Source organism: Aythya marila (assembly GCF_965140915.1).
Source record: "Aythya marila genome assembly, chromosome: 2".
NCBI lineage: Eukaryota > Metazoa > Chordata > Aves > Anseriformes > Anatidae > Aythya > Aythya marila.
In genome coordinates this window covers 119907597-119932189 of record NC_139043.1, presented here as the reverse complement: position 1 = coordinate 119932189, position 24593 = coordinate 119907597, and the positions used below count along the sequence as shown (strand labels likewise).

General features: G+C 39.0%; 1 protein-coding gene across 2 annotated transcripts; it reads right to left on the bottom strand.

The window, feature by feature from the left end:
* Positions 1 to 684: 684 nt before the first annotated feature.
* Positions 685 to 24166, bottom strand: YTHDF3 (YTH N6-methyladenosine RNA binding protein F3). Of its 2 annotated transcripts, none has more exons than XM_082753831.1 (5): positions 23664 to 24166; positions 21900 to 21924; positions 16610 to 16695; positions 13830 to 15422; positions 685 to 1653 (listed from the first exon to the last, which is right to left on the bottom strand). In XM_082753831.1, exons 1-5 carry the CDS (start codon positions 23685 to 23687, stop codon positions 1630 to 1632), a joined length of 1752 nt encoding a protein of 583 aa, XP_082609957.1. In that variant the 5' UTR covers positions 23688 to 24166; the 3' UTR covers positions 685 to 1629. The 2 variants fall into 2 exon arrangements, with proteins under 2 accessions (XP_082609957.1, XP_082609956.1); XM_082753830.1 differs by lacking the exon at positions 23664 to 24166 and adding an exon at positions 22761 to 23478.
* Positions 24167 to 24593: the final 427 nt, after the last annotated feature.

Below are 24593 nucleotides of genomic sequence, written 5' to 3'. Positions count from 1 at the left end.
TCCAGAATCCAGGCAGTAAACATTAAAATTCATATCTGCTACTCCTCATTATAAAATAGTATTTTAAATAACAAGAAATAGCATGTACTGAAGGTTTTCTGTATGCGAGGTCAGAAGAGAGCTAGGGGCTTAAAAAGAGAAAGTAAAATCCAGCAAAATAGCCAATATTTAAAACAAAGCTATAGAACTTAAGCTTCAGAACTTTGTTTGCCAGAATCTATAAATGAAAGGCTCGAAACACAATATAAACATCTGTGTTGGACATTAAGACATGAAACGTTCAAATATGTGGTATTGCTATTTTAAGCTATAACATATCTGACTTCTACAGTGCCGTTCTAAAAAGAGAAAGCTATCCCTGGAGTTTGGTACAAGCTGTTCAGTATTTTGTAGAGTCAATACACCTGCTTAACATTTTTCTAATATTCCCTTCCAGCAGACAATGCGCATGGCTACACAAACTGAAACAAAAGACATAACTTTGAGAAGTTAAAAGCTAGTATAGCATTAATCACTTTAATATGCATTCTAAAACTTATCGAATGTTCTAACAAAAAAAATCTTGCTAAAATGGCTACAAATGTCATCCCCATGGATCAGAGTATTTCTTTCAAAATGTTTTCAATATGTGGGAAAAAATAGCTGAACATTGGGACAATGAAACAAAAGATTTGAGAAACAGTATATGCTTGCTAAACAAGAATTATGTTTATTTAGCTAGTGAATCACCTAGAGGAGTAAATTTTCACTTTCATGATAGCAATCTGTCAGGCTTGCAAACACCCAGAAATAGGAATTAAAGATTATTTTAAATGTAGTTATAAAGGTCATAAAAAGTCTGATTTAGACTGAGGTACATTTACTCAAAACTGAGATTCATTGAGTGGTAGCAAACAAACAGTTCCTCAGACAAATGCACTTTTTCAGTATACATGTTACAGAAAAAAAAGAAATGTGCATTAACTGGTGGTGTCCACCAAGCTGCATATTAATATTCTCTTACACCAAACAGTTTGAAACAAGGGAAATGTCATTCTAATATAATTTTATGTTACGTTTCATTTGGCTAAACTGCAGCTTAAAGTTGCTTTGCCATATTAAAAGATTACTACAATAATTTCACATGAACATTTAGACTTGAGTTTTACTCCAGGACTAAATATGGCATGATTTGCTTTTAATCTGTTGAATAGCTAAAAACTGACAATTAAAAAAACTACAACAAAGAAAAAAATTAAGTTGAAGCAATGTGGATCTCACATCATTGAACCACTTCTAATGGTTAAATGTTAGTATTTAACAAATTCAAAGAGTTAATGAATCCTTGCATTCGTTCGGTCTCCTGTGCCTTAGCTAGGATGCATAAATACAAAAGACAGCAGATACTGGTAAAAGCTTCAGGACAGAAAGTGCTTGACGAAGGTACAGTTCTCAAGTGTGTTTGGTGAGAGAGTATAAGGGCAGATGCACTGATGAGAACCATTACAAGAAGAGTCAATTTTGTGTTAAAGTGTTCAAAGATGTCACCTTAAGCAGAAAAAAGCTTTAATAACGTCTTCTTAGACATATTAGGCATTTCCAGAGTCTACATCATTAGTGTTGTAATTCTAGCAGGACATCTCCGTATAGTTATTGTTTGTTCCTATTCCTCTCCTGAAAGAAAGCAAAAACAAGAAGAAAAATAATGTTAATACACATACATGAACTTTATTTGCTTTCTTCTCACTAGAGCAGTGGCATTGATTGTCATTTCTCTTAAATCAAGCAACTAGCTTTAAACGAAAAAAGTGGTTTTTTTTTTCAGAAATCTGAAGTATGTCGTTCAAGTCAACTTTTTCAAAATAAGGCACGCAACTATAGGTCAAATTAAAACACAAAGATGCTCAAAAACAGCTATCAAAAACCAAAGGTTTTGTAATATTACTTTTAAAAGACTGACAATAAAATATTGCATGAAGTGAACTGGTTAAGGAATCCAAAGAACCTACAAACAATACAAGAGGTAAACCTTCTATTTAATTTGTCAAAAATGTTCTAAGTTTAAATATCTGTCCACTAAATACCTGGAAAAGTGAGGATCATATTCCCAGATACCTTATTCAAAGCCCACTATAATAAATGTTTCCATGTGCCTAAGATCAAAAGGTAAAGGAACAAGTTGCACCAATACCACCACCTCCATGCATCATAGTGTTGAGAGGGCAAGTGAAAGACATTTAAAAAGCCATTCATACATTTGTTAAAAACGTATTTACCAATAAAATTCAAAAACATTACAAATAGGATGGGAAAAAAACAAACTTGAATGCATGCCTGAGTTGGAACGCCTGAGTTGGAATCAGGCTCATATTCAGTACCAAGCTGCCACAGCATTATGAGGTGTAGCCTTTAATGTAAAGGAAGACAATATACAACATCATATGTAATAAAAGAAACAATGAACTATAGTTCTATAGTTAAAGTCTAAAACACTAACTGCATCTCTAACAGGGACAAAATGTTCTTCTATTTTACGAGACTAACATAGGAGTAACTTTTTCAATGCTTTTGTCACCAATTTTCTCTACTTTGTTAAACATACAATTACATATTATGACTTATAGGAAAAAATGAAATATTTATTCTTTTCTTCATTATATATCGTTCTAACTAGACTGCAGGACACTATTGCTTGACTTTAGGAAACTAAGAAGTTTTCTTCCAATAGCATTTTCTTATAAAAAAATATGTAAAACTGAGAAGGCTACATAAATGTTTTAAAATGCCTTCATGAAGATGTGGTTCTCTCCCCCATTTAAAAGAACAGAAGTAATTTGCTGTGTTTTATATTATTATTGCATTACACAGTATGTTATAAATGGAACAAGCATAGCAAGGAAAACCAAAATAAACCAGGAGGTATTTGAACAATTTCAAAACCACTATCTGGTATCATATTGAAACTTTATTATGCCAGAAACTATTTAGAAAAAGCAAAAGTTAGCATGCAATCCCAAATAAATTCTTCCCAGAAGACATTATAATGAAAGAAATGTCTATGTGACACTTAAATTGGTTATTAGTGTAGAGATGATGCTCTAGTCTTCTCCAAGACAGACTCCTGCCTCAAGAACAGTTGCTTCAAGATGAACACAAAAAAAGTAAGGCTTGCACAAAGTTCTTGGTCACAATAATAATCCCACCATCTCAGCAGCTGTGTGACTAAGCTTGTACAATCTACAGAACTTCAGTATATTTAAACAACAGCATCTGCAACTATTCTGCAGTATTTTTCCTAGTTCAGAGACAAGTGACCAATATTTGCATAGTGTTTTTGAAGTGAGATTGATGCTATCAGTCATTAATATAAATTGGTATGTTAAAAGTGTATCTCCAGGCTAAAAGCACATGATCACTGGCCTCATGCCTCACGATGCATGTAAGGCATGCAAAAATAGCCTGCTCATGTACATCTTAGATTATTGCTGTACTATTAGCAGACATAACTGAAAGGACTGCACAAAGTGCTGAAAACCACTACTGCAGTACTGTGGTAGCCTATGAAACTGCTATGTTAAATAATGAAGCAGTATTTAAAATATTGATATCTATACACAGGTAATACCATTAGTTGCCATCCATTTGCAAGTATGACAGATGTAAACACTTCAAAACATCTACAAAGCTTCTCTGCATCCTAAAATGCTGCACAGTAAGCTGACCAGCCTTGTATTTCACACAGCCCTGAATCAAATGCACTTCAATTCATAACAATTCACTGCAGAAAGGGAATGATATCCTGACTACCTGCTTCCAGTGTGTGAAATAAGGGAGGCTTTACTATTTTTAAGTCCATTTTGAACTCCAGAGAGGAAAAAAGGCTTTAAGAAAAATCAATGCACCTTTCCTGTAGTCTCAAGGTTACATTACTACACGTATAGTTAAGCACTTTAAGCAGACCGACAAACCTGACATTTTTCAACGTGTGCAAACACTGTCTTCTTCAGATATATTGGTGTCAGTGACATTTGGCACTGCGGACAGCAAAATGAACTGAGACAAAACCTGATTTCTTCAAAATACAAGAACAAGACTATGCTCAGTAGCAAACTAGAACCCTCCCCAACCCTAAGTCAGATCACTCAGTAACAGCTTCACTTCCTATCTCAAAAAGTATTCCCCTTTTTCTGCATAACCAGTGATTATTAACATAACAGAAGCCTTTATATCCCAAGCAGCTTTCCACCATCAGCACAGAGGAAATTTCCACTGTACTGTCTGGATTGTACCACATTTCCCTTTCACAAAGCACCTTAGTTATTCTGTACATTCAGATGAGCACCATCTTTGCCAAATCTCTCCTCAGCATCCTAGGGTAAAAAGCTTCTCTAGTCAATTCAAGTTGCCTGCCAAAGGCCAGCACAGCCTGCTTCACTTTACAATTTGCCAAAGTGAGGTTATTCAGCTTTAGGTGGAGTTTATGAGCAGGAGTGGAAAGTAATTAGCCATTTGAATTAGAACTATGTGGGAATGCAACAGCTGGTTAGCACTAACTGCTAGCTATAGACCATGTGGTGAGCAGATTGCACACAGGCAAACAACTTGCTACACAAACTGAAAAACCAAATAAAGGTGAACCTAAAGAGGCTCAGGCATTAGGAAGATGTCTCAATCTAGAGTAAATGAAGGTACAAAATGAGCAATGCAGCAACCTGGTCTTAACTGTTAGGTTGACTTATTTCAAAATTTCAGTTCTCTAAATTCAGTGCATTAATTGAATGACCCCGGGCTGAAAAGCAACTGCAGTGTAATTTATCCTCACATTTAACAACCACTGTGCCAACAAAATTTCAGCCTCCTAACAAAAAATGTTTTCTGATCTGAAAGAAACTGCCAAGATGCATAACACTGGTTTCTAGATTTTGATTTTGTTCCCCAAAAAGAAGGGAAATGAAAAAGACTGATTTTTAGTACAAAAAATTTAAGTCATGACCTAACAAAAAGCTGCTACAGTCCTCAGCTGCATTTTTCCCCCCAGGGTCCCACAAACTGAAGCTTAAAAAAGGTGACAGAGAGTAGACCTGAAAGAAGGGCTTGTGCTTTTTTATAGTAGTTGGAGGTGCAAGCATTTCAAAGTGTCCATTTTGAAATCTGTTCAGGATTGCAAACTTGCACAAGCAAATTGCAGATAGCTTCCCCACACGCTCACCTCCAGCACAATCAGCTATACTTGCAAAATAAAATTTTGCTGAACTTGTGCATCTTGCTGCAACATTTAAAACGTTCATGCCTGAAGATGTCTGCTTTGCCCCTCTGTCAAATGTAGCATTCTTAGAGCAGCTTCAGAAGCCAGTGTGTGGCATATCTCAGTTGCTTCGATGCAAACTTTGATTTAATCTTCATGTTCATCTGCAAAGTAAGCTAACATGTCAGACCACATTTCTGAAGTGAGGTGCTCTGCCAGCTCTGCTGCGTGGGCAGAAACACCTGGCAGAGGCAGAACAGACAGCTGTAGAGGTGGTGAGGAGAAGCCACAGCAAAGTTCATGAAATCTCATTTACTGACGGCATCAGCCAGAAGCTGCAGTTTATTGCACCCCAGTCTGTCATTATAGCTGTAACAGCATAAAAATTGACCTTAGTGCTTCAGAAACACAACGAAGAACTGATTACTGAGAAAACCAAAAAACACTAAAAATAGTTTACCCCATTTACAGCAAGAATGTCATCAGCTGTTAACTAAGTACTTCACCGAAACTTTAAAAATTTGCCAAGTAGGAGTCCCTTTTGACTTCTCACTCATCTCTTAAGACAGATACTACCTCACAACTAGATAAAATACATTTTTCTGAGTAGTACTTCTAGTGAATTCTGGGAATCTTTGAGGAAAAGGTCAGATGAAAAGGATTTCCAGAGGCATTACATGGACCCAAAAGTTTCTTATGTGGCAGATGTAGTAAGAAATAAAAGGGAGATGATGACAACACAAACTAAAAGCCACAAATTAAAAATCAAGCTCAAAGGAAGTCAAATGAGGCTTTAAAAACTCCAGAGCAATTCCTTCTCCTGGTAAGTCCTATGAACTAATACTCCTGAGACCTCGCTGCTGCAGATGATTTCATGTCCAGATAGTAAATAAGGCTTTCTAGCATATAAATATTAAGAAAATCTACAAAACTTATCTACTCTTCATATCAATTTTGATGGCATTTTACTTTATTTCAACCTCTGCAACACTTAGCAACAGCAAAACTGAAAAATTACAATGGAAGTGGTAAATACATTTAAACTTGAGCAGAGCACTGTTAGTGGAACAGACAGATCATATTATTTTGTTATACTTAAAAATTGAATCCGTATCTGAATTTCCACAGCACACTAAGGAGCAGGGTATGAACACAGAAGGCAGAGGTGGGGAAAGAAACCTAACTAGTTTAAAGATACCATGTGATGACAACACGAAGGAAGGCTCTGCAGAAATCATGCTTGTACTAGAACTAGCAAAGTCTTTCCAGCCTTGTTTTCCCAGATGGATATTTTCAGTGATGAATAGGTCAATTCTAACCAGCAGTAGCAAATGCTTCCCTCCAGTGCTGTACACATTGGAATATCAGATGTTAATTAGCAACAATACAGCCATTTCAATCTCATTAAAAAGTTGTTTTTTAAAAAAAAAATCAAGTTTCTCATTCCTCATTACTATTTAACAACGTAAGGCAGTGCAATATCGACGTTTGAAGACTGACAACTGATAGCTTTCAGAACTGCATCCATAGAAACTGCATCCACTGATGGTTACAATCACAGTTAAAGGAGCAGAAAGATGACTGACACCTCTGTTACTTCCACTCAGAAGCCCACAGACAACAAGCCCTTACTTTACTGCTCTGCTAGGGAATCTAGAGCACCCCTGGAAGGGTTATGACATTCAATGCAGGGTCTACAAAATATACTGGGGAAGAATTTCTCAGACATTCCTTAAGCCTCACCAATCTTTGCAGATGTGTAACTCAAATTACAGTCTGCCTCGAGGAACCGTGAACATTTTTAATCTTGGTTTCTCATTATATTCCATACGAAACTGGAATTAACATGCAAGTTTGTTTACATTTTCACAACCAACTATAAGCCTAAGTAGAGAAGCATACAATACTACTTCTGTTTATTAAGAACACTATCAGACCCCTGAAAAAGTGTTTAAACATAACTTGGCTCTAACAGCTCTTCTTTCAATTAAAAACACACTTCATAATAATATAATTTCATAATTTCAAATAAGTGTCTCTGAAGGTTAAAGCCAATTAATATTTATATAAAACTTCAACAATCCTAGTTTAACTGAATGTACAAAACAGCTTGGCTAGATATAAGCTTTGTATGGTTTTAAGCTGACATGGTTTTCCAGCAAAGCACCACTAGCAATCTCTGCTTGATTTTCTCCTAACTAGTCCATCCATGACATGAAACAATGAAATACAGCTGAAACAGTTTAGAAAGTCATGCAGGCTGTGATTACCTTATGCAGACATATTTCTTCCCACTTCCTGCAAACAGCAGGAAAAGCACTGCTGTTCTAGTCAATTTGTTTTCAGTGATCTGAGGAGATGCAGCAGGAAGCAAAAGGCTGCTGCATGATTTTTTTTATTTTTATTTTTAACAGCTACTAACATATACTCAGGGCTCTGCTTTTGCTCTGGAAGAAGGGATTTAGAATTGTTCCTTTATCTTATAAAAGATTACTTAGACACAGCATTTAGAAATAGTAAAGTTAACACAGATAACACTCCAAGTTGAAATTCTTGTTTTAAGGATCTACCTTCATATTCAGGAACATCAAAGAATTAGGTTCCAAAAATACCTGGTCTCTGAACACTAGGGTAAACCACTTGGTTGACATTCCTAGCTTTTCCAATAGGGGTCCCTATATTACAGGAGAAATTGGTCATTCTAGTCCTAGAGTCAGAATTTAACTCCCCTCAGTAAAAAGGGCTCTGCGGTCTTCATCCTGCAGGCAGCACTTTCAAGAAAAAAGAAAAAGATCCACATAAGTCTTTGTAAACTCACGTGTGAGTTTGCTTAGATTCCAGCTTTTTCATTCAACAGTCCAATACTGGACCTTCTCTGCTGCAGCACCTTTTTCCTTACTACAGGAAGGCACACCACTACCTAAACTCTTATTTAAGTCACTCTGACACTTTTTCTTAATACTCAGACCTCTCTATACCATCCCCATCCTGTAAGAAATTCTAAACACAAGCAACGATCTCAGCCACATCCACAGAAAACATGTTTTAAATCTCTACATCTACAAGAAAATTTGTAGGTCATTTTTAGGTACTTCCGAATGACTGAAGATGCTGAAGCAAATGAAGATACAGGAACTATGCATGTCATCATGGGATGAAACTTCTGTATCAATGTGTAAATTAATCTTGCTCCAAACAATCCTCTTCTCCCAAGACCAGGGGTACACATTAATCTTATGAGTATCAAAAGGAGCAAAAAAAAATCTTGGTAACACTTCCTGAGCGTTTTTCTTTCTTAAAATAGTTAACAACTGCAATATGACTGGATTTACAAAGAAACTGTAGGTATGTAAGTTCAAGCAAATCATAACTACCTTTAAAACCTCAACAAAAGCATATAGCACTCACAAGATACTAGAAACTGTTTTATTTACTGTTTTGAATGTCCTTTAGACATACCTATGCAAAGTTCAGAAAGCAGTACTACAAAACAGTACAAATAGCATTTAACTACATTAAAAATGTCCATCAACTACCTGTTTTCCTTGACTTGTGCAAGGATTGTGTCTGTATCAGAATTTGACATTACAAAATTGTAATTGAATGGGTCAGAGGAGGGAAGAGTCAGTTTCCTCTTAATGGATTATTTCTCATTTCCCTTCTTCAAAATATTTTTAAGAAATATCTAATCAAGCATTAATACACCAATGTCCTAGAGTAGAAAGGAGATAAGTTGTGTCATTTCAGACTACACTGTTACATATCAGAGAAACAGAAGTTGCATTAATATCAGAATGAAGGAGAAAATAGGAAATGAATCCACTTAAATCAAAGTTCAGCTGTATCTGCATCGCTCTTACAAGATATGTAGTACAAGAGGAAAAAGCTAACATTTTAAATGTTTGACCTTCCATTTAAAAGTTTCTTGAAAAGTTAAAAATCCAAATGCAAATTAGAGAAATACAAACATACTGCATTTCCTTTATCCTTCCCTATGGATAACAATCAACTATTTTCAGTGCTATCACATTAAGACAACAATTTCATGTTAGTTACTGTGTCAGCATTCCACATTTACATGGGACCAGGACCTTGTTTCCATCATATTCTACAGAGAGCAGAATTCAAGAGGTCCTCAGACAACAGATAGTTGTAGTTTAATAAGCCACCTCCTGTGGGTGATAAAGACTATTAACAATCATTTGACTGGTTTTTGTTCTGTTTCTTTTAGTCAAATCCATGTTAGTTTGTTAGCATCTACATTAGTATGTTAATATCTACACAGTTATGCACCTGATCATCAGTAAATACTGTTTTTTTGCAAGCTATTTTTCTACTGCAATTATGCGCTCTTAAATTGTCTTTTTTCTGCTCCTTTAAAAAAACCTTTTTCTAACTGGTTTCTGTTGAAAGACAATCCAACAGAGTTTTAAACAATCTGAATGCAGTTATGCACACTTACACCCCAAAACAGTAGTTCAAACTACAGACTAATGCAATTTCAGATTTCAACGTACTATTAACAGACCTTGTGAAAAAGGGGCAAGATTTCTTTGCTCCTTAGGACTACAGCACTTGCACACTTCGAACAGGACACTAACCTGAGCCATACAAAAACTGTGAATGATTACTGCACAAATTAGTTTCCAATCCCACTTTTGGGAACACTACCTACAGCAGGGTCACATCAAATAACAGTACACACTCCAGCTCTAATATTTAGACTTGAAATCATTATTCACGATCATTTGGAAGTAACCTTTATCAAATGGCAAAGTTAAGCAAGTTTAATGTTCATCAGACTATTCACTGCACTTTTACAAGTATACTGTCCTATTTTAATAAAATATACTGATAGGTCATATTGGAAATTAATTATTGATTCCCCTGAGCTGTTAAGATTAAACTTTTACAACCAATTATTTTAAAATAAGTTAGCTGGAATGATGAACAGTTATAAAGTAAATTAAATCCATAAATCACATGCTGTTATGTTTAGATCAGTGATGGATTCATATTTTTTTTTACCACCTATTTAACAACAAAATATTAACTGAACTTGAAGGAACACGCAAGTGACTACTGCTGTCTGATGCACTTAATATTTTATTAAGAGCCATTAGCACATTTTTCATAACAAACACTAGAAACAAAATGATCCCCACAGCTGCCACAGAAAGCATTTTATACACAGAATATACAGTTTTACTGGCAGTAGAAAGTGCACTAATTTATATATAGCTCCATAAAAACCTAGATAGCACTAGGTAAAGGATTACTCAATTAACCATAAAACAGAGCTTACAATAGTAAGTAATTATTTCTGAGCTATGTCTGAATCATGAAGGAGTTAACTGTATGTTTACAGGTTGGGGATAAGTTGTTTATATACTGTGTCATAACAGAACAAGAAGCCTAGACATTTTAAATCAACACTCACATGTAAGAGAATGAAAATCATCTCAGTGCCTAGCATTAGTTTAATTTGGACTTCATACATTTTAATTACATACTAATTTGCTCAAGGCATGTCTTAAATCCATCAACAGGAGAAATCTCACTAGATATCCAGCACTAAAGTCATTATTTGTTTAAGAATTGGTCACAAAAACAAGTTGTACAATGCTGGAGAAGAATCAATGCCTCCTGTGCAAGTATCAGGGCAAGTATGTTTGTTCTCATTAGTGCTGGGAAAGGCAGCTGTTTCAGCAGAGAAAAGCAGAGCTCACTACTTGAGTCATATGGATAATGCGTGCTTCACCAAGAAGATTACAGGAAATAGCAATGTTCCTTTATTACACAAAATATACATAACCTCATTGTCATCTAGAGACCCACTAAATGCTGAGTTTAGTAATTTGATTTTTAAGTTTATCATACACAGAAACACTACAAAACCCATGCTCCCTCCCCCCGCCCCCAATTACATTTCATGGCTTTTAGCTACTGCAGAGGAACCAAAACCACAAATAAAGCAGCTGCTAGGGCATGTCTGAATTATGACTCCTTTGACAAGTTCTTTCACAGAAGTATCAGCTTTTGAAGCAGCCAAGGTATGTGTGAAAGTGTCTTAAATAATCAGAAATATAAGAAACAGGAAGGCCATAGGGAAACACTATAATCCTTCTGAAACATTACCAATAATGTTGTATTAAAGCCCGAAAAAAAATCAGTTTTCCCCATACACAGTGGTGGTGAGCAATTGGCTAATGGGCAGGGCCCAAAGGGTTATGGTAAATGGGGCTGCATCAGGCTGGCGGGCGGTCACCAGTGGGGTCCCTCAAGGCTCCATTTTAGGGCCGGTACTTTTCAATATTTTTATAAACGATCTGGATGTAGGAATAGAGGGTATTTTGAGCAAGTTTGCTGATGACACCAAACTTGGAGGAGTTGTGGACTCAAATGAGGGCGTAAAGGCCTTGCAGAGGGATCTGGACAGGTTGGAGAGCTGGGCGATCACCAACCGCATGAAGTTCAATAAGAGCAAGTGCCGGGTCCTGCACCTGGGACGGGGAAACCCTGGCTGCATGTACAGACTGGGCGATGAGACGCTGGAGAGCAGCCTAGAAGAGAGGGATCTGGGGGTCGTGGTAGACAGCAAGTTGAATATGAGCCAGCAGTGTGCCCTGGCAGCCAGGAGGGCCAATCGTGTCCTGGGGCGCATCAAGCACGGCATCGCTAGTAGGTCAAGGGAGGTGATTGTCCCGCTCTACTCTGCGCTGGTGCGGCCTCACCTCGAGTACTGTGTGCAGTTCTGGGCACCACAGTATAAAAAGGACATGAAACTGTTGGAGAGTGTCCAGAGGAGGGCTACGAAGATGGTGAAAGGCCTGGAGGGGAAGACGTACGAGGAACAGCTGAGGTCACTGGGCCTGTTCAGCCTGGAGAAGAGGAGGCTGAGGGGAGACCTCATCACAGTCTACAACTTCCTCGTAAGGGGGTGTCGAGAGGCAGGAGACCTTTTCTCCATTAACACCAGTGACAGGACCCGCGGGAACGGGGTTAAGCTGAGGCAGGGGAAATTTAGGCTGGACATCAGGAGGGGGTTCTTCACAGAGAGGGTGGTTGCACACTGGAACAGGCTCCCCAGGGAAGTGGTCACTGCGCCGAGCCTGTCTGAATTTAAGAAGAGATTGGACTGTGAACTTAGGCACATGGTCTGAACTTTTGGGTAGACCTGTGCGGTGTCAAGAGTTGGACTTGATGATCCTTAAGGGTCCCTTCCAACTCAGGATATTCTATGATTCTATGATAGTATATTAGATATGAATGTGGCCCAATCTCCCATCATCAAGATGGCACAGAAGCAACAATACTGATTTAGGGCAACTCTGTTTTTAAAAAGGAAAAAAATACATATATTTAAAAGGCATTACCCACGCAGATATTCATCCTGCCTCCAAATAAAAAACCTCTAACATAATTTATTGCAGAGTTGTGCAATAAAACTACGAAGTTGAATTTGGGTATACATGACACCAGTCTAGAGGAGATGCCAAACATATGTTGAAGGATTAGGTATGTTCAAGGGCTAGAATCACTAGACACTATCAGAAACGTAACAGAAGTAAGGAGATAGTGGAGCAGGTAACACAGCCAGAATGGTGACAGTTTCAAATGAAAACAAATACAGCACTTTACAGACCACAGGTTTCCTAATTAGCAAAACCCCTAGAGTTTTGGGGTTTTGTTCAGTAGGTGGTGCAATGGATGAACAGGAAGTACTACCACCAAACCCCAGTAATGCAAATTCTCACTTCTGAGTACTTGCACACCAAACTAGTACAATAGTTCCAGATCCCCGAAATGCTTCTCACCATGAGACAAGTCATGTATTTACTGTTACTAGCAAGCCTGGAAAGAAAATACAGTGAAAGTGAATATTGAGGCCAATAGCGAATAGAAGTGTTTTTAGTAGAGGGGGAGTACGCAAAACAAACAGAAGTACTAAAAGTAATTTAACTTAAATGCTTTTTTCTCTTCCCCATTTTTCTCAAATACTGACCTCCAAAACTAGTTCTCTCTACAGATTTATCATTTATTTTCTCTACAGATTTATTATTTTCATCACAGAAATTAACTTTTTAATTGCACTATCACCATTGTCCAAAAAATAATTCTGACACTGTACAAAATCACTGTATATCACATTTCACAAACTTAAATACAAATTAAATCGGAAGATCTTTTTCACAGTAATCTTGCTGTTAAAATTTCGCTAAAGCAACCTGAACTGAAATATTTTGTTAAACTTTTTGCAATTTCACATTTCAAATGACATCCAGAAAAAGTAAAAATCTAAACTAGAAAACTTCAGTTAATACACTCAATTTGGGTTTTGTTTACTTTGAAAAGTAAAACACATCTGAAGTCAGCTAATGCCCACATTAGTATTGTGGTTAAATACGTAACTGTTGTTGTGTTAACGCAGATATAAGAACTTAAATCTTTTCATTAATAGGTAGTTACATCAAGTATATACACTTTGGGGGGGGAAAGCACCACTTTCTGATTCAACACTCACACAGAGATTTCAGTCATATGAAATAACAAGCTTACCAAAAGTAGGAAAAACAGGAGAGCTACTATAATACTGATTTCTTACCCTACGCATGGCTTCCTCCTCCTCTTGACGCTTTTCATAATGTGCAAAGTCATCAAAGATTGAGGTGGTATGCTTGAAAGTAGCAATTATTTTAAGCACTTGCTTGGCTTTTTCTAGGGGTACTTCTTGAGTGTCCCTCGAATTGGTAACTGGTTTGTTGTCATTGTTTTCCAAGCGAATATGCCGCAGTTGGTTATTGGGAACGTCTTTGACAAAGATCCATTTGACATCAAACTTGCCCTTCCACTTATCCTGAGACCAGACACCAGCATATGCATTGTAGTCCACAACAGACTTCATCTCAGCCACTCCACAAAAGTGTCCACTGCCATTCACGCTGAAGAGTAAATAGAGTGGGCCTTTTCCATTCAAGGAACGGTAAGCAGCATCCAAGCGCTTATTACCATGTTCAGTACTACACCAGATAGAGTACTTAATGGAGCGATGAATATCGTCCTCTGAATAACTTTTGATTATAAACACACGTCCATTCTTCAGGTTCCAATCGAAGTCTTTGGGATTGTAGTTGTTTATGGCCTTTAGTTTCTCCAGCACTGGGTGCACTTCCACACCAGAAGGTGAGGAGCTGACGGATACAACACCTAAACCAAAGTTTTCAGTACCAGCTCCGTTGTTCTGACTGAAGCCCACCCCCCTATTACGAGGCGCTACCCAGCGGTTTTGCAGCTGTTGCTGCTGCAACTGGTGAGGCTGGGCCTGCTGCTGAGGTCCTTGTTGCTGTTGTGGTTGCTGTGGCTGAGGCTGCTGTTGAGGCAGTTGGCTTTGCACCAGTGGTGGTGGTTGAATTAATGGCTGAGGCTGCTGGATTATAGTCTGAGGAGGCAGTACTGGTTGGGCTGGGGGTGCTTTTACCACTGACCCTTTGTCATCCCAAGTTCCAATATTCATGTTGTGTTTTATAGGTGGGGGTGGTACAGCAGGGCCCCCAATGCCCACATTACCTTTAGGCTTGAGTTTTGGCTGAGGTTTAGCAGGCTTCCTTGCAATGGCAGCCCATGAGGTTGGTTTAGGTGCTGAACTGCTAACTGGGGGCACGCTGTTGGCTGCAATGCTTGTCATACCTGTACTGCTCAGAGCTGAACCTACAGTTTTTGTTACAGCAGCCGTCATATCTCCACCAATTTTCAGTCCAGTCATGCCTTGCTCAATGCTGCTAATACCAGGCACCTTGCTCAGAGTATCGCTGCCAAATCCAGCCTGTCCATCTGCTATGGCTCTCCCAAGAGAACTAGGTGGATAGCCATAGCTGCTGCTGTAAGCAGAGCTTTGCGTTGATTGTCCCTGAGATCCACTCGTCCCCCATGTAGAGAAGTCTGCATTCCCAGGAAAAAAATTAAATCCATGCTGCCCAAGAAACGGAGGGGTATTTCCTAATGCCCCAGGTTGACTAAATACACCATCGGGTATGTAATGGTGTTCACCATTACTCATCTGTCCATAAGTTGTCAAGTATGGCATTGGAGGGTCACCTGCAGTTGACCATGCTGCTTCGCCTAAAGAGTATGGAAATCCAATGGATGGAGCATAATAACTAGGCATATATGGGTCTGACATTGGTGGATAGCTGTTACTCTGCAAGAGAACAAAACAAAAGATCAGCAATATAGACTACATCCACAAGCCAAAAAAATCTCTAATACCATCCAAATGTTTTTAACGATTATATGAATGAAATTATACTTTCACCACTCCTCACAGGTAACAAACACGAATACCTGTTAGAATTGGCCATTTTTTCCACAAACCATTTTAAAAACAGAGTCATAACAGTAGTTTCATAAGCAGAGAAGCATATCTGCAACTAGGATTTAAAGTTTTGCTATTTTTTTTTCAGATTTCTCACTTTTAATAGGAGACAGCTGCAGGAACATGATGGCAGAAAGGATGTAAGGATGTCTATTTGTTCCAGGAGGAACAATACTCAAACCATAAGCTTTCCGTTAAGTATAATTTGTGGTCTAGCAGAACAAAGTTTACTGGCTAAATTCAAATATCAAGATTTGCTGGAAATCACAACAGTTAATTCATTATGTGAGAAAGTACCAAGACACTTGAAAGACTACCCCCATGTAACTTCTGATGTTGTTTTGGAAAAAATATGGCACAAACATTATCATACCTCCTTAATATCACACTATTTGATTAAGTGGGAAAGCAGGAAAAATTCTCAAAAGCCTTTTAATAATTTGTCCTTTCCCATCTCTCATGGCCATCACAACATATAAAGTTAACTTAATGAATATTAACTTCTGACTACAGAGACAACTCCCAGCTCTGAAAACAAGTCATTAGCTTTCTGGCAGAAGTGTTATACCAAGCCATAGTAATATTAAACTTCAATCTATTATGCCATCAACTAGAAGATACTATTCCTCCTACCAATGTCAAAGGAAATCACGTCCATGCAGTTAGTATTTTCTCAGAGCCAATTAAACTGTTGTTTTGAACTTAATCTAAAATATGATGAATTCATTGTAAATTTAAGGTGCGGGCTTTCACTTTGATATTTGGGTTTGTTTTATTTTAAGCTTCTTATAATTGGATCTTTCTGAAGTCAGAATACAAGATCAGGAGATATCAGAGCATGCTTTTCAACTGAATCTTTTCCAGAATTTAAGACAACTTTACCTGTTTAAGATATGATAAGACAAAATTATATTTCAACAGGTACTCAGACAAGTAATGCTAAGAAGCATCAAATTAGGTCTGGAAGTCCACCGAGTTGCACAGTTAAATTCAAGAAAGTAATATTCACTTACCTGATTTGTCTGACTACTTAGATATGGCTCAAAATCATCATCATTTACTGCATCCTTTTGATGAATCGAACCGTTTTGTACTGAAACTAAAAGTAAATCTGTATTAGGTATACTCTCTGGAAATCTATCACACTTTCAATCTAGGTAACACTTCTTAATCACCTGTGCACTGAAATACCTCTACTTATGCTTTGAGACTGAATATATTATCATTAAATACCACATTGCCAATTTAAAGAAAATAGTTTGTTTTGTCTTTAAGTCCCCCAATTACATCTCAGGAGAGGCCTGGAAAGACTGCAACCAGAACAGACTATTCCTGTCTGTGGAGTTTCCTCCTTCCTGAAAGAGGAATTTTCCTGAACTCCACGGACAAAAAAACTACAGTCACACCTTATTTGCATGGGCAATAAATCCAGTGTTTCCAGAAGTACCAGACCAAGTGCATATATACAGACCAACCCGACCACACATTCAATAGGTTCAGGGAAAGTTGCAACATGCACCTTTCTCTTGCCAAGAATAAAGTCAGTAACCCACCAAGACAACTGGGAAGAGCTATTCCAGCTGTTTAATTTTGTAATTGCTACATAACTATTATACTATACTAAATTAGCAGCATCTCTAGAGTTCATAGGGGACAAGACAAGATGTACGCAATAGCTGAAGTCCCCAAGGGTGATTACAATCCTTATGTGCCACTTCACACTGGAATCTCTACCTACCTGCTCTTCTTAGCCTTTTATTACTTTTAATTTCATCTAAGGCATTACACCTACCTGGGATTTTGCAGCTCCCAAATTATTTGAAGCATCTCTCAACTCCCCCTCCCAAGCTATTATTTAAACAAAGTCAAATTGCACAAATTTCTACTAAACTCCACTGTTTCCCATGGTGCAAAGCAGAACAGGCACTTAAATGAGGAGGCTGCTGATTTGAAATTATACAACTTCAATCTGAGAAGATAAAGAACTTCTTCTCAAAAAGAAGTGTCTGCTTTTCTGAATGCCTTTTTTGTTGTTTTTATTAGTAGCTTCAGTGAAAACAAGTTTTAGAGTAATCAATAAGGTACACTATGAATCCACGACAGCAGAAGTTCCAGGAGATTTTCTGACAGATGGCAAATCTGAGTTATGAGTTGACTCCTGTTTCCCTCTTCTAGCAAAAGCTTCTGAGAAGTATATACAACCACATAACTAAACTTTCAGCTTTGTTGTAGCCAGTTTTTTAGAGAAGGCTTTGTTGCTTGGTTGTGCTCCTCCCTCCCCCAAAGTTCACACTGCAAACCAAGCAGTACTTGGACCATATCACTTCCTAATTTTTTCACATTTGATTTCAATAACTCTAAAACAAACTATCCTCAGGGAATTAAACTAGATGAAAAATAACAATGGAATAGACGATCGTAAGAAATAACCAGAATTCTGGAAAAATATATTAATTTCAGACAGCAGTAACAAGAGCTGAAAAATCATAATTTAACACAGAACAATAAAAGATTTGTTCCAAAGCAAATACCTGGGGAGGAGGGAAGCAACTTGCATCTTGTGCATCTCCCTGGGGTTTTAAAAGTTAGAACACTTGACACTTCAATTGCTACAAACTGGCACAGTGTGTATGTATGCTAGCTGCAGCCAATTATGACCAGCAATAATGAGCATTATTAAAACAAGATATAAAAATACTTATAAATTAAGTAACAACTGAAGTTAATATTAGTGCTTTATTTTGTTTTCCCCATAAATAAGGAGTTTCAGTTCTGGTCATTAATCATCCCAAATTTACACACAATGGAAACACACTAATGAGCTGGAACACTGTATTCCTTTTTATGTTTGGCCCAGTCACACCAGAGGATGATCCTCAAAGTCTTTTCTCCACACCATATTCATTGCTTATTCTTAACCAATTAGTATGGACAGGAAAATTTTCAAATACTATTTTCTTCTAATAGAAAAGTAAATGGAGGGAGAAGTGTCTTGAAGGAATGCAGCCACAAATAAAGGGATGTACAAGCATGTCAAGACTGGAACCTTATCAAAATTAATCTCTTTTTAGCATCTGCCATGTTTGTTTCAGAGGTATCTAAAGATAACTTAGAATTATTTTTGGTCAGCCATGACACATAACAGAATGCTATTGTAAACTTATTTCCTTTCTTATTCATTCTGTATTGAGATCTTAAGTCAGAGACAAAATATTTCCACACTGCCATCTTTACTATTAAATGTATACATTCCCCAGTGAAATGGCCTGACTAGAAGTGTTTCTTTGGCTTTCCATTCTAACTTTACATAACATGTTAATCATGAAGAACGTAGCCCACACACAGATTTAACAAGAGCAAACAGATTAAGATGCATGCCTTATACCCCAAACCTCACACTAAGTTTTCCAACTGAACAGGGCAGCAATGAAAAACACTAATGGAAACTAATCTACAGTACTAAAAATATCTGTATCAATCCAACCCTGAAAATACTGTATGCTTCCGCAAACACTGTGAAAACATACGATGTAATTAAACGTTGTGAAGAAACATCTCATCAAATACAGGAACTTAAAGCTTATGCTCTTTTAGCTGCCACTATCCTTTGAATAACCACTTGCAAAAAGCGCAAATGATGGCCAAAGGCATAAGAATAAAATTTTCCTTAGAAGCAGCCATTATACCTTGATTAATGTGGAGAATGAGGCCTAAAATAAACAGGTAACATTTCATTCCTGCTTTAAACCTAATCCTATGTTTAAACCTCCTACAAAACCAAAAAAGATATATATACATATATATGTAAACAGAAGTCAGCACTTCTATATCATAGGTGTGATACACTGGCATGAACAAAAGAAAGGGAAAGAGGGAGCTTGGGGAACACCAGGTCCCTATCACCCCCATCTTAAGACATCATTTGGTTGTTATCATTTCTGATGTTTCATGTCAACACTACAGCATTTGACAAACAGAGTAAGAGAACTTTCAAGATAAGATAATTTACTGGTTTAAGTCTCTGAAATACTGGAATTAACATCCAAGAGATTGATAGTACTGTTCTACGCCCTGCAACTTCAATCCCACACATTCTGGTCAAAGGAAAAAAGCACATTACACCAACTTATAATTAACTAGAACAAAGCATTAACAACATTTTACTAGACAATACAAATCAGCTACTTCTATCATTTGCAGGCTTAGTATTTTTATTTCAATATGATAAATACTTTCTATTTACATGCATACACCCATTCAACTGCCTGTTCTAAATCTCTCATATGCTCTATCAGCCCATGCAAACAGTAACCTTTTCACCATCCTTTTCAGCATCATGATTCTTATGCATAGAATCAAATTTAGTCTGTTGACTCAGACTAATCACATCTTCCCTCAAAGCCCCTTTAAGCTGGGACTATATCGTGACACCTGAAAAAGATTACTGTCTGCTAACATGTGGATGGACAGTAAGGATTTATGCTACTGACATACATCCTCTTGAATGAGTCGCTGATGCAAAGACAACTATTTGTGCTACCCTGTGCCACCATCTTCAATCTCCTAGCCCTTTAATCTAAGGCTAAATCATAAGTCAGATTCATATGCTATTTGCTTTAATGTATATTTCACCAGAATTGAGCTGATTATTGGTTTGTTTCACTACAACTTTCATTGAGGTCATATTCTCACCAGCAGCCTACATATATATACACATTATTTAACAGGATGCACTCCACAAAAATGCAAATTTAAAAAAAATGCAAAAACATTTTTATTTAGGAATTTATGAGCTGTATTTTGATAGACATTCTGAAGTATTTAGAAATTACAGCACAAAAAAATGCTAACATTAGTTAGTAAAGTTGACTTGTTTTCCTTATTGAACAAACTGCAAAAACAGCATCCAAAACAGAGATGCTTATTAATACTTCCACTCTCAATTCATATATATGGAGTACAGTTCAAAAAAACTACTTATAAGATTCTCTAATAGATGCATCTTAATAACCTCAGAAAACGAAACAGTGTAATTCAAAGAACAGGAAGCCACAAGCTACTTGCTAAGACAGAACTGACTTCTCATTTAAGAGCAACATGGAAGACAAACAGAACTGTTTTAGAGACACAGAAAGAGTTAAAAGCTCCATAAATATTAGAATATGAGAGAACATAAGAGCATGACCAAACTGAAAAGGCCTGAGGAGGCAAACAGGTTCATTTTTCTCTGAATGCATGTCACAATTAAAAGAGAACAGACCAAATTCAACAAGATTCAGGATCCACTTGTCAACACATGAGTGACATATACAATAAGCAGCAGATAATCTGCACACAGACAAGGCAGCAGAATAAGTAAACTGTGGATAACATTAAATGACAGTTCACTGGGAACAATTAGATTAGTTCAGGTAATGAACAGCATGGGCAAAAAAATGGTTCTTTTCTGCAGACAGAAATAACAAGCATATTGAATACATCATGCAGGTAGCTGTTTGCGTATTATTCTACAGCCCAGCTTACTGAGCAGGTAAAAAATATAAACGGGCACAAGTGTACTGATTAAATAAAAATAAATCCCAAATAAATTTTGAGATCAAAGATAAATCCCAGACCAGAAATAAATTGTAAGATATAATCTGAGATGCTGTCTAGGACAGACTTGCCAAGTATTTTTGAGGGAAGAATATTAAGTAGTTAACTGTTTGTTTCTGTGGGAGGGAAGAAACCCCAATGAGTATGGTATTTAAAAACTAAGATGTTAACAGAAATATGAAAAAGAAAAGCAAAGGGCCTAGAAAAACGAAGGAAACATTCTTGACTGACTAATACTAACATGAAAAGCCACGAAATTTTCTGAAAATAAGGGTGATCTGTTTTGCTCACAGATATGAGTAACTAAATAGTCACGTGGCTCTTGTCTCTCAAGCTGAGGAAGCTGTTCAAAGACTCTTCCTGATGATTCTAGTAAACTGATTCTATTCACTCTACAGAAAGACCCAAGGTATACTGTTAAAGAGATTATACAGACATATCACATATCAGCTAAAAATAAATAGCTATTTTATCTGCTTACTCGTGACATTAATCTTTATCTGCAAAATAAAACATTTTAAATTGATGTGCCATTGTGCAATAGTAAAAATGCTGGGAAATAATATTTGGCACACCATTTCCTGTCATCTTGCTCTGAAATAAGACATCCTATAGCTGCATTCTCTTCCCATAATTGTCTCAGGACACATTAACCTCCACAAACAACAAGATCAGAGACTTACACAAAATTACAAGGAATCAACTTACCTTTATTTCCCTGTCCTTTAGGTCTCTGTATAGGAAAGGGGAGGGGGAAGCAAAACAGAAAAGTTCAGTTAGAATCCTCAGATGTTTACTTCAGGATATCTCAATTTTTTTTTGCTAGTTCTGTTGTTTTCAATTTAAGTATCAATTCAAACTACTATAAAAACACGCTGAAACACAAACCCAACAGAATCGTTTTAAAATTGAAAGAATTTCACAGAAAACCATTAAAGTATTCTACAGTCTTTTATAGCATGTGAAGCTTAACCGGTGGTGGAAATGCAATGAAATGAATTTTGATTGCCCCTCCTTGAGAAGCATAAGCAATAAACATAGCATAAACTGAAACAGAGAAAGTTAGCTTAAGATTACTGCCAGTGCTAGAACTTCATTATGATACGTCATCTTTAGAATTGACTTACAGTTATTTATCAGAGAAAAAACCTACCATGTCTTGCCTTTTAGATATACAGAAGTATATAAAAATACACGGTAATACTGCAAGCTGAACTACAAGCTGCGCATTCCTCATTTAGGCAATTACATTAAGTCTCTACACTTTCACACGGAAATACCTTAAGGAGAATTTTTTTTTCCAGGATTAGTCATTACAAAACACTGTTAATCTGTCATGCACTAAGAATCACTGTAACAGTACAAATTACAGTATCCTTAATTCCTCTACAGCAAAATAAAACAGCTTAAAGACAGAAACAACTACCAACCCTGAGAGTTTAATTCATCTCCTCATATATGTACAATTAAGCATGAGTTGGTCTCCTGGCTCCATCACTAGCAATTTTTAGTCCTGACAGACTCAGTATTTACTGGTTTGAAAGTTTAGGGTAGGTTAGAGATAACCACCTCCATCTTGCTTTCACATGCATCTGTCTCAGGGTTAGGTGCCTGTTTAACACAGCTCCATCTAAAGCTGCATTGGTTAGTCACTCCCCTCTCCTCAGACGAGAAAAAAACATCTGTAACATTAAAAGCCCCAGCTATATCTTCTTTTCTGATATATCTCATCCAGGCACGCAAGGATCAACAAGAGCCGTGAAACTAAAAGAAAGTCGAGAAGCAGCAGCCCCCGCAGAAGCGAGGGGAGCAATGAAAAGCTAAGACACCACTGAGCTAGAAATAAGTGCATAAAAGGAAACCGGAGAGCATGCAGAGGGACAAAAGCAGCAAAACGCTACAGGCACACGAGGAAAAATAAAAGAGGGAAGGAGGCTGCGGGGAGAAAACTTTTGGGGAGTGGCAGAGGCCCGAGGAGGAAGCAGAAAAGCACGCACCGAGAAACGAAGAGCAGCAGAGGCCTAGCAGAGATTAGTTAGAAATAATAAATAAGAAAAAAAAAAACAACAACCTCGCAAGGCCCGGGAAGGATCGCAGCGCAGCGACAGGGAAGGAACGGCGGAGAGCGGGTGGAAGGCGCGGAGGCCGCGGGGGAAGGAAGAGAAAGCGGCGAGGCCCGCGGGGAGGAAAGGTGGGTGAGGAGGGAGAGGAGAGAAGGCGTGGAGAGCGGGGATGCGGCGGCAGCAGCCCCAAAAGGCCGGGAGGGCGGCACGGAGGCGCCCGGGCACACAAAGCCGGCGGGCAGCGGGGCCCGGCGGGCCGGGGGAGGCGGAGCGGGGCGGATGGGCGGCTATAAATAGGGGCCGCCGGAGCGGCCCAGCAGCACGGGCAAGCCCATGGCGGCCGGGGCGAGCCGGGAGGGAGGCGGCCGCCGCCCCGGCGCCGGGGGGGGGGGTGAGGGGGGGCCGGTACCTGGTCGACGCTGGTGGCTGACATTCTTCACGGGGAGCCGCGATCCCCTCGCTCCGCCTGGGCCTCGAGTGCTCGCTCGCACGCCGCCCGCCTCCCTCCTCCTCCTCCGCCTCCTCCTCGTCGTCGTCCTCGCCCTCCGCCGGGTTGTCGCCGCAGGAGGCAGGCAGCCGGCCGGCCGGTCGCAGCGCCGCTTCCCCCCCCGCTGCTGCTGCTGCCGCCGCTCCGGGCTCCGCTTGCCCACAATGGCGGACGGGCTCCGGCTCCCACTTCCGCTCGGCGGCGCCCTGACCTTCCGCTCCCCCTCCGCCGGCGGCGCCGCTGACCTTTCCCTCCCCGGCCCCGCCCCCATGTCACGTGGGGGGGCGGGGAGGGAGGGGAGGGGAGCGGCGGTGCGCTGCCAGCGGCTTAAATGGTGCCCGGGAGGGGGCAGTGCGCATGCGCAGGGCTCCTCCGTGCCCGCCTGGAGCCTTGCGGTGCGCATGCTCGGCGGGGACAGCTGGGGAGAGTTAATGGTGATGGGCTGCGCGCTACTGCGCATGTGCAGAGCGGGGGGGGGGGAACAGGGCGCATGCGTGGGGAGCAACCGGTTGTGGCGGTTCATGTCCTAATCCCAATCCCACTCCCAGACACAATCCCAATCCTAATCCCAAACCTAGTCCCAGTTCCAGCCCCAATCCCAGCCAGCCCAAACCCTGAAGCCCCTCAGTTGAAGCACATCTTCTGACAGGAGCCCCTGCTGCCAGTGCTGCCTCCCCTCCCCTCCCTCCTCCTCGCCCTTAGCAGCAACGCCAAAATTTGGTGTGAGGGTGACCACGAGTTTAACGCTTGGTTAAACACAGTGTTATGTGTATGGCTACTTTCACCTCATTAATAAAGCATGCAGGCCTTAATCACTGTAAACACAAGTTCAGCATGCATAGGTGGTTCCAG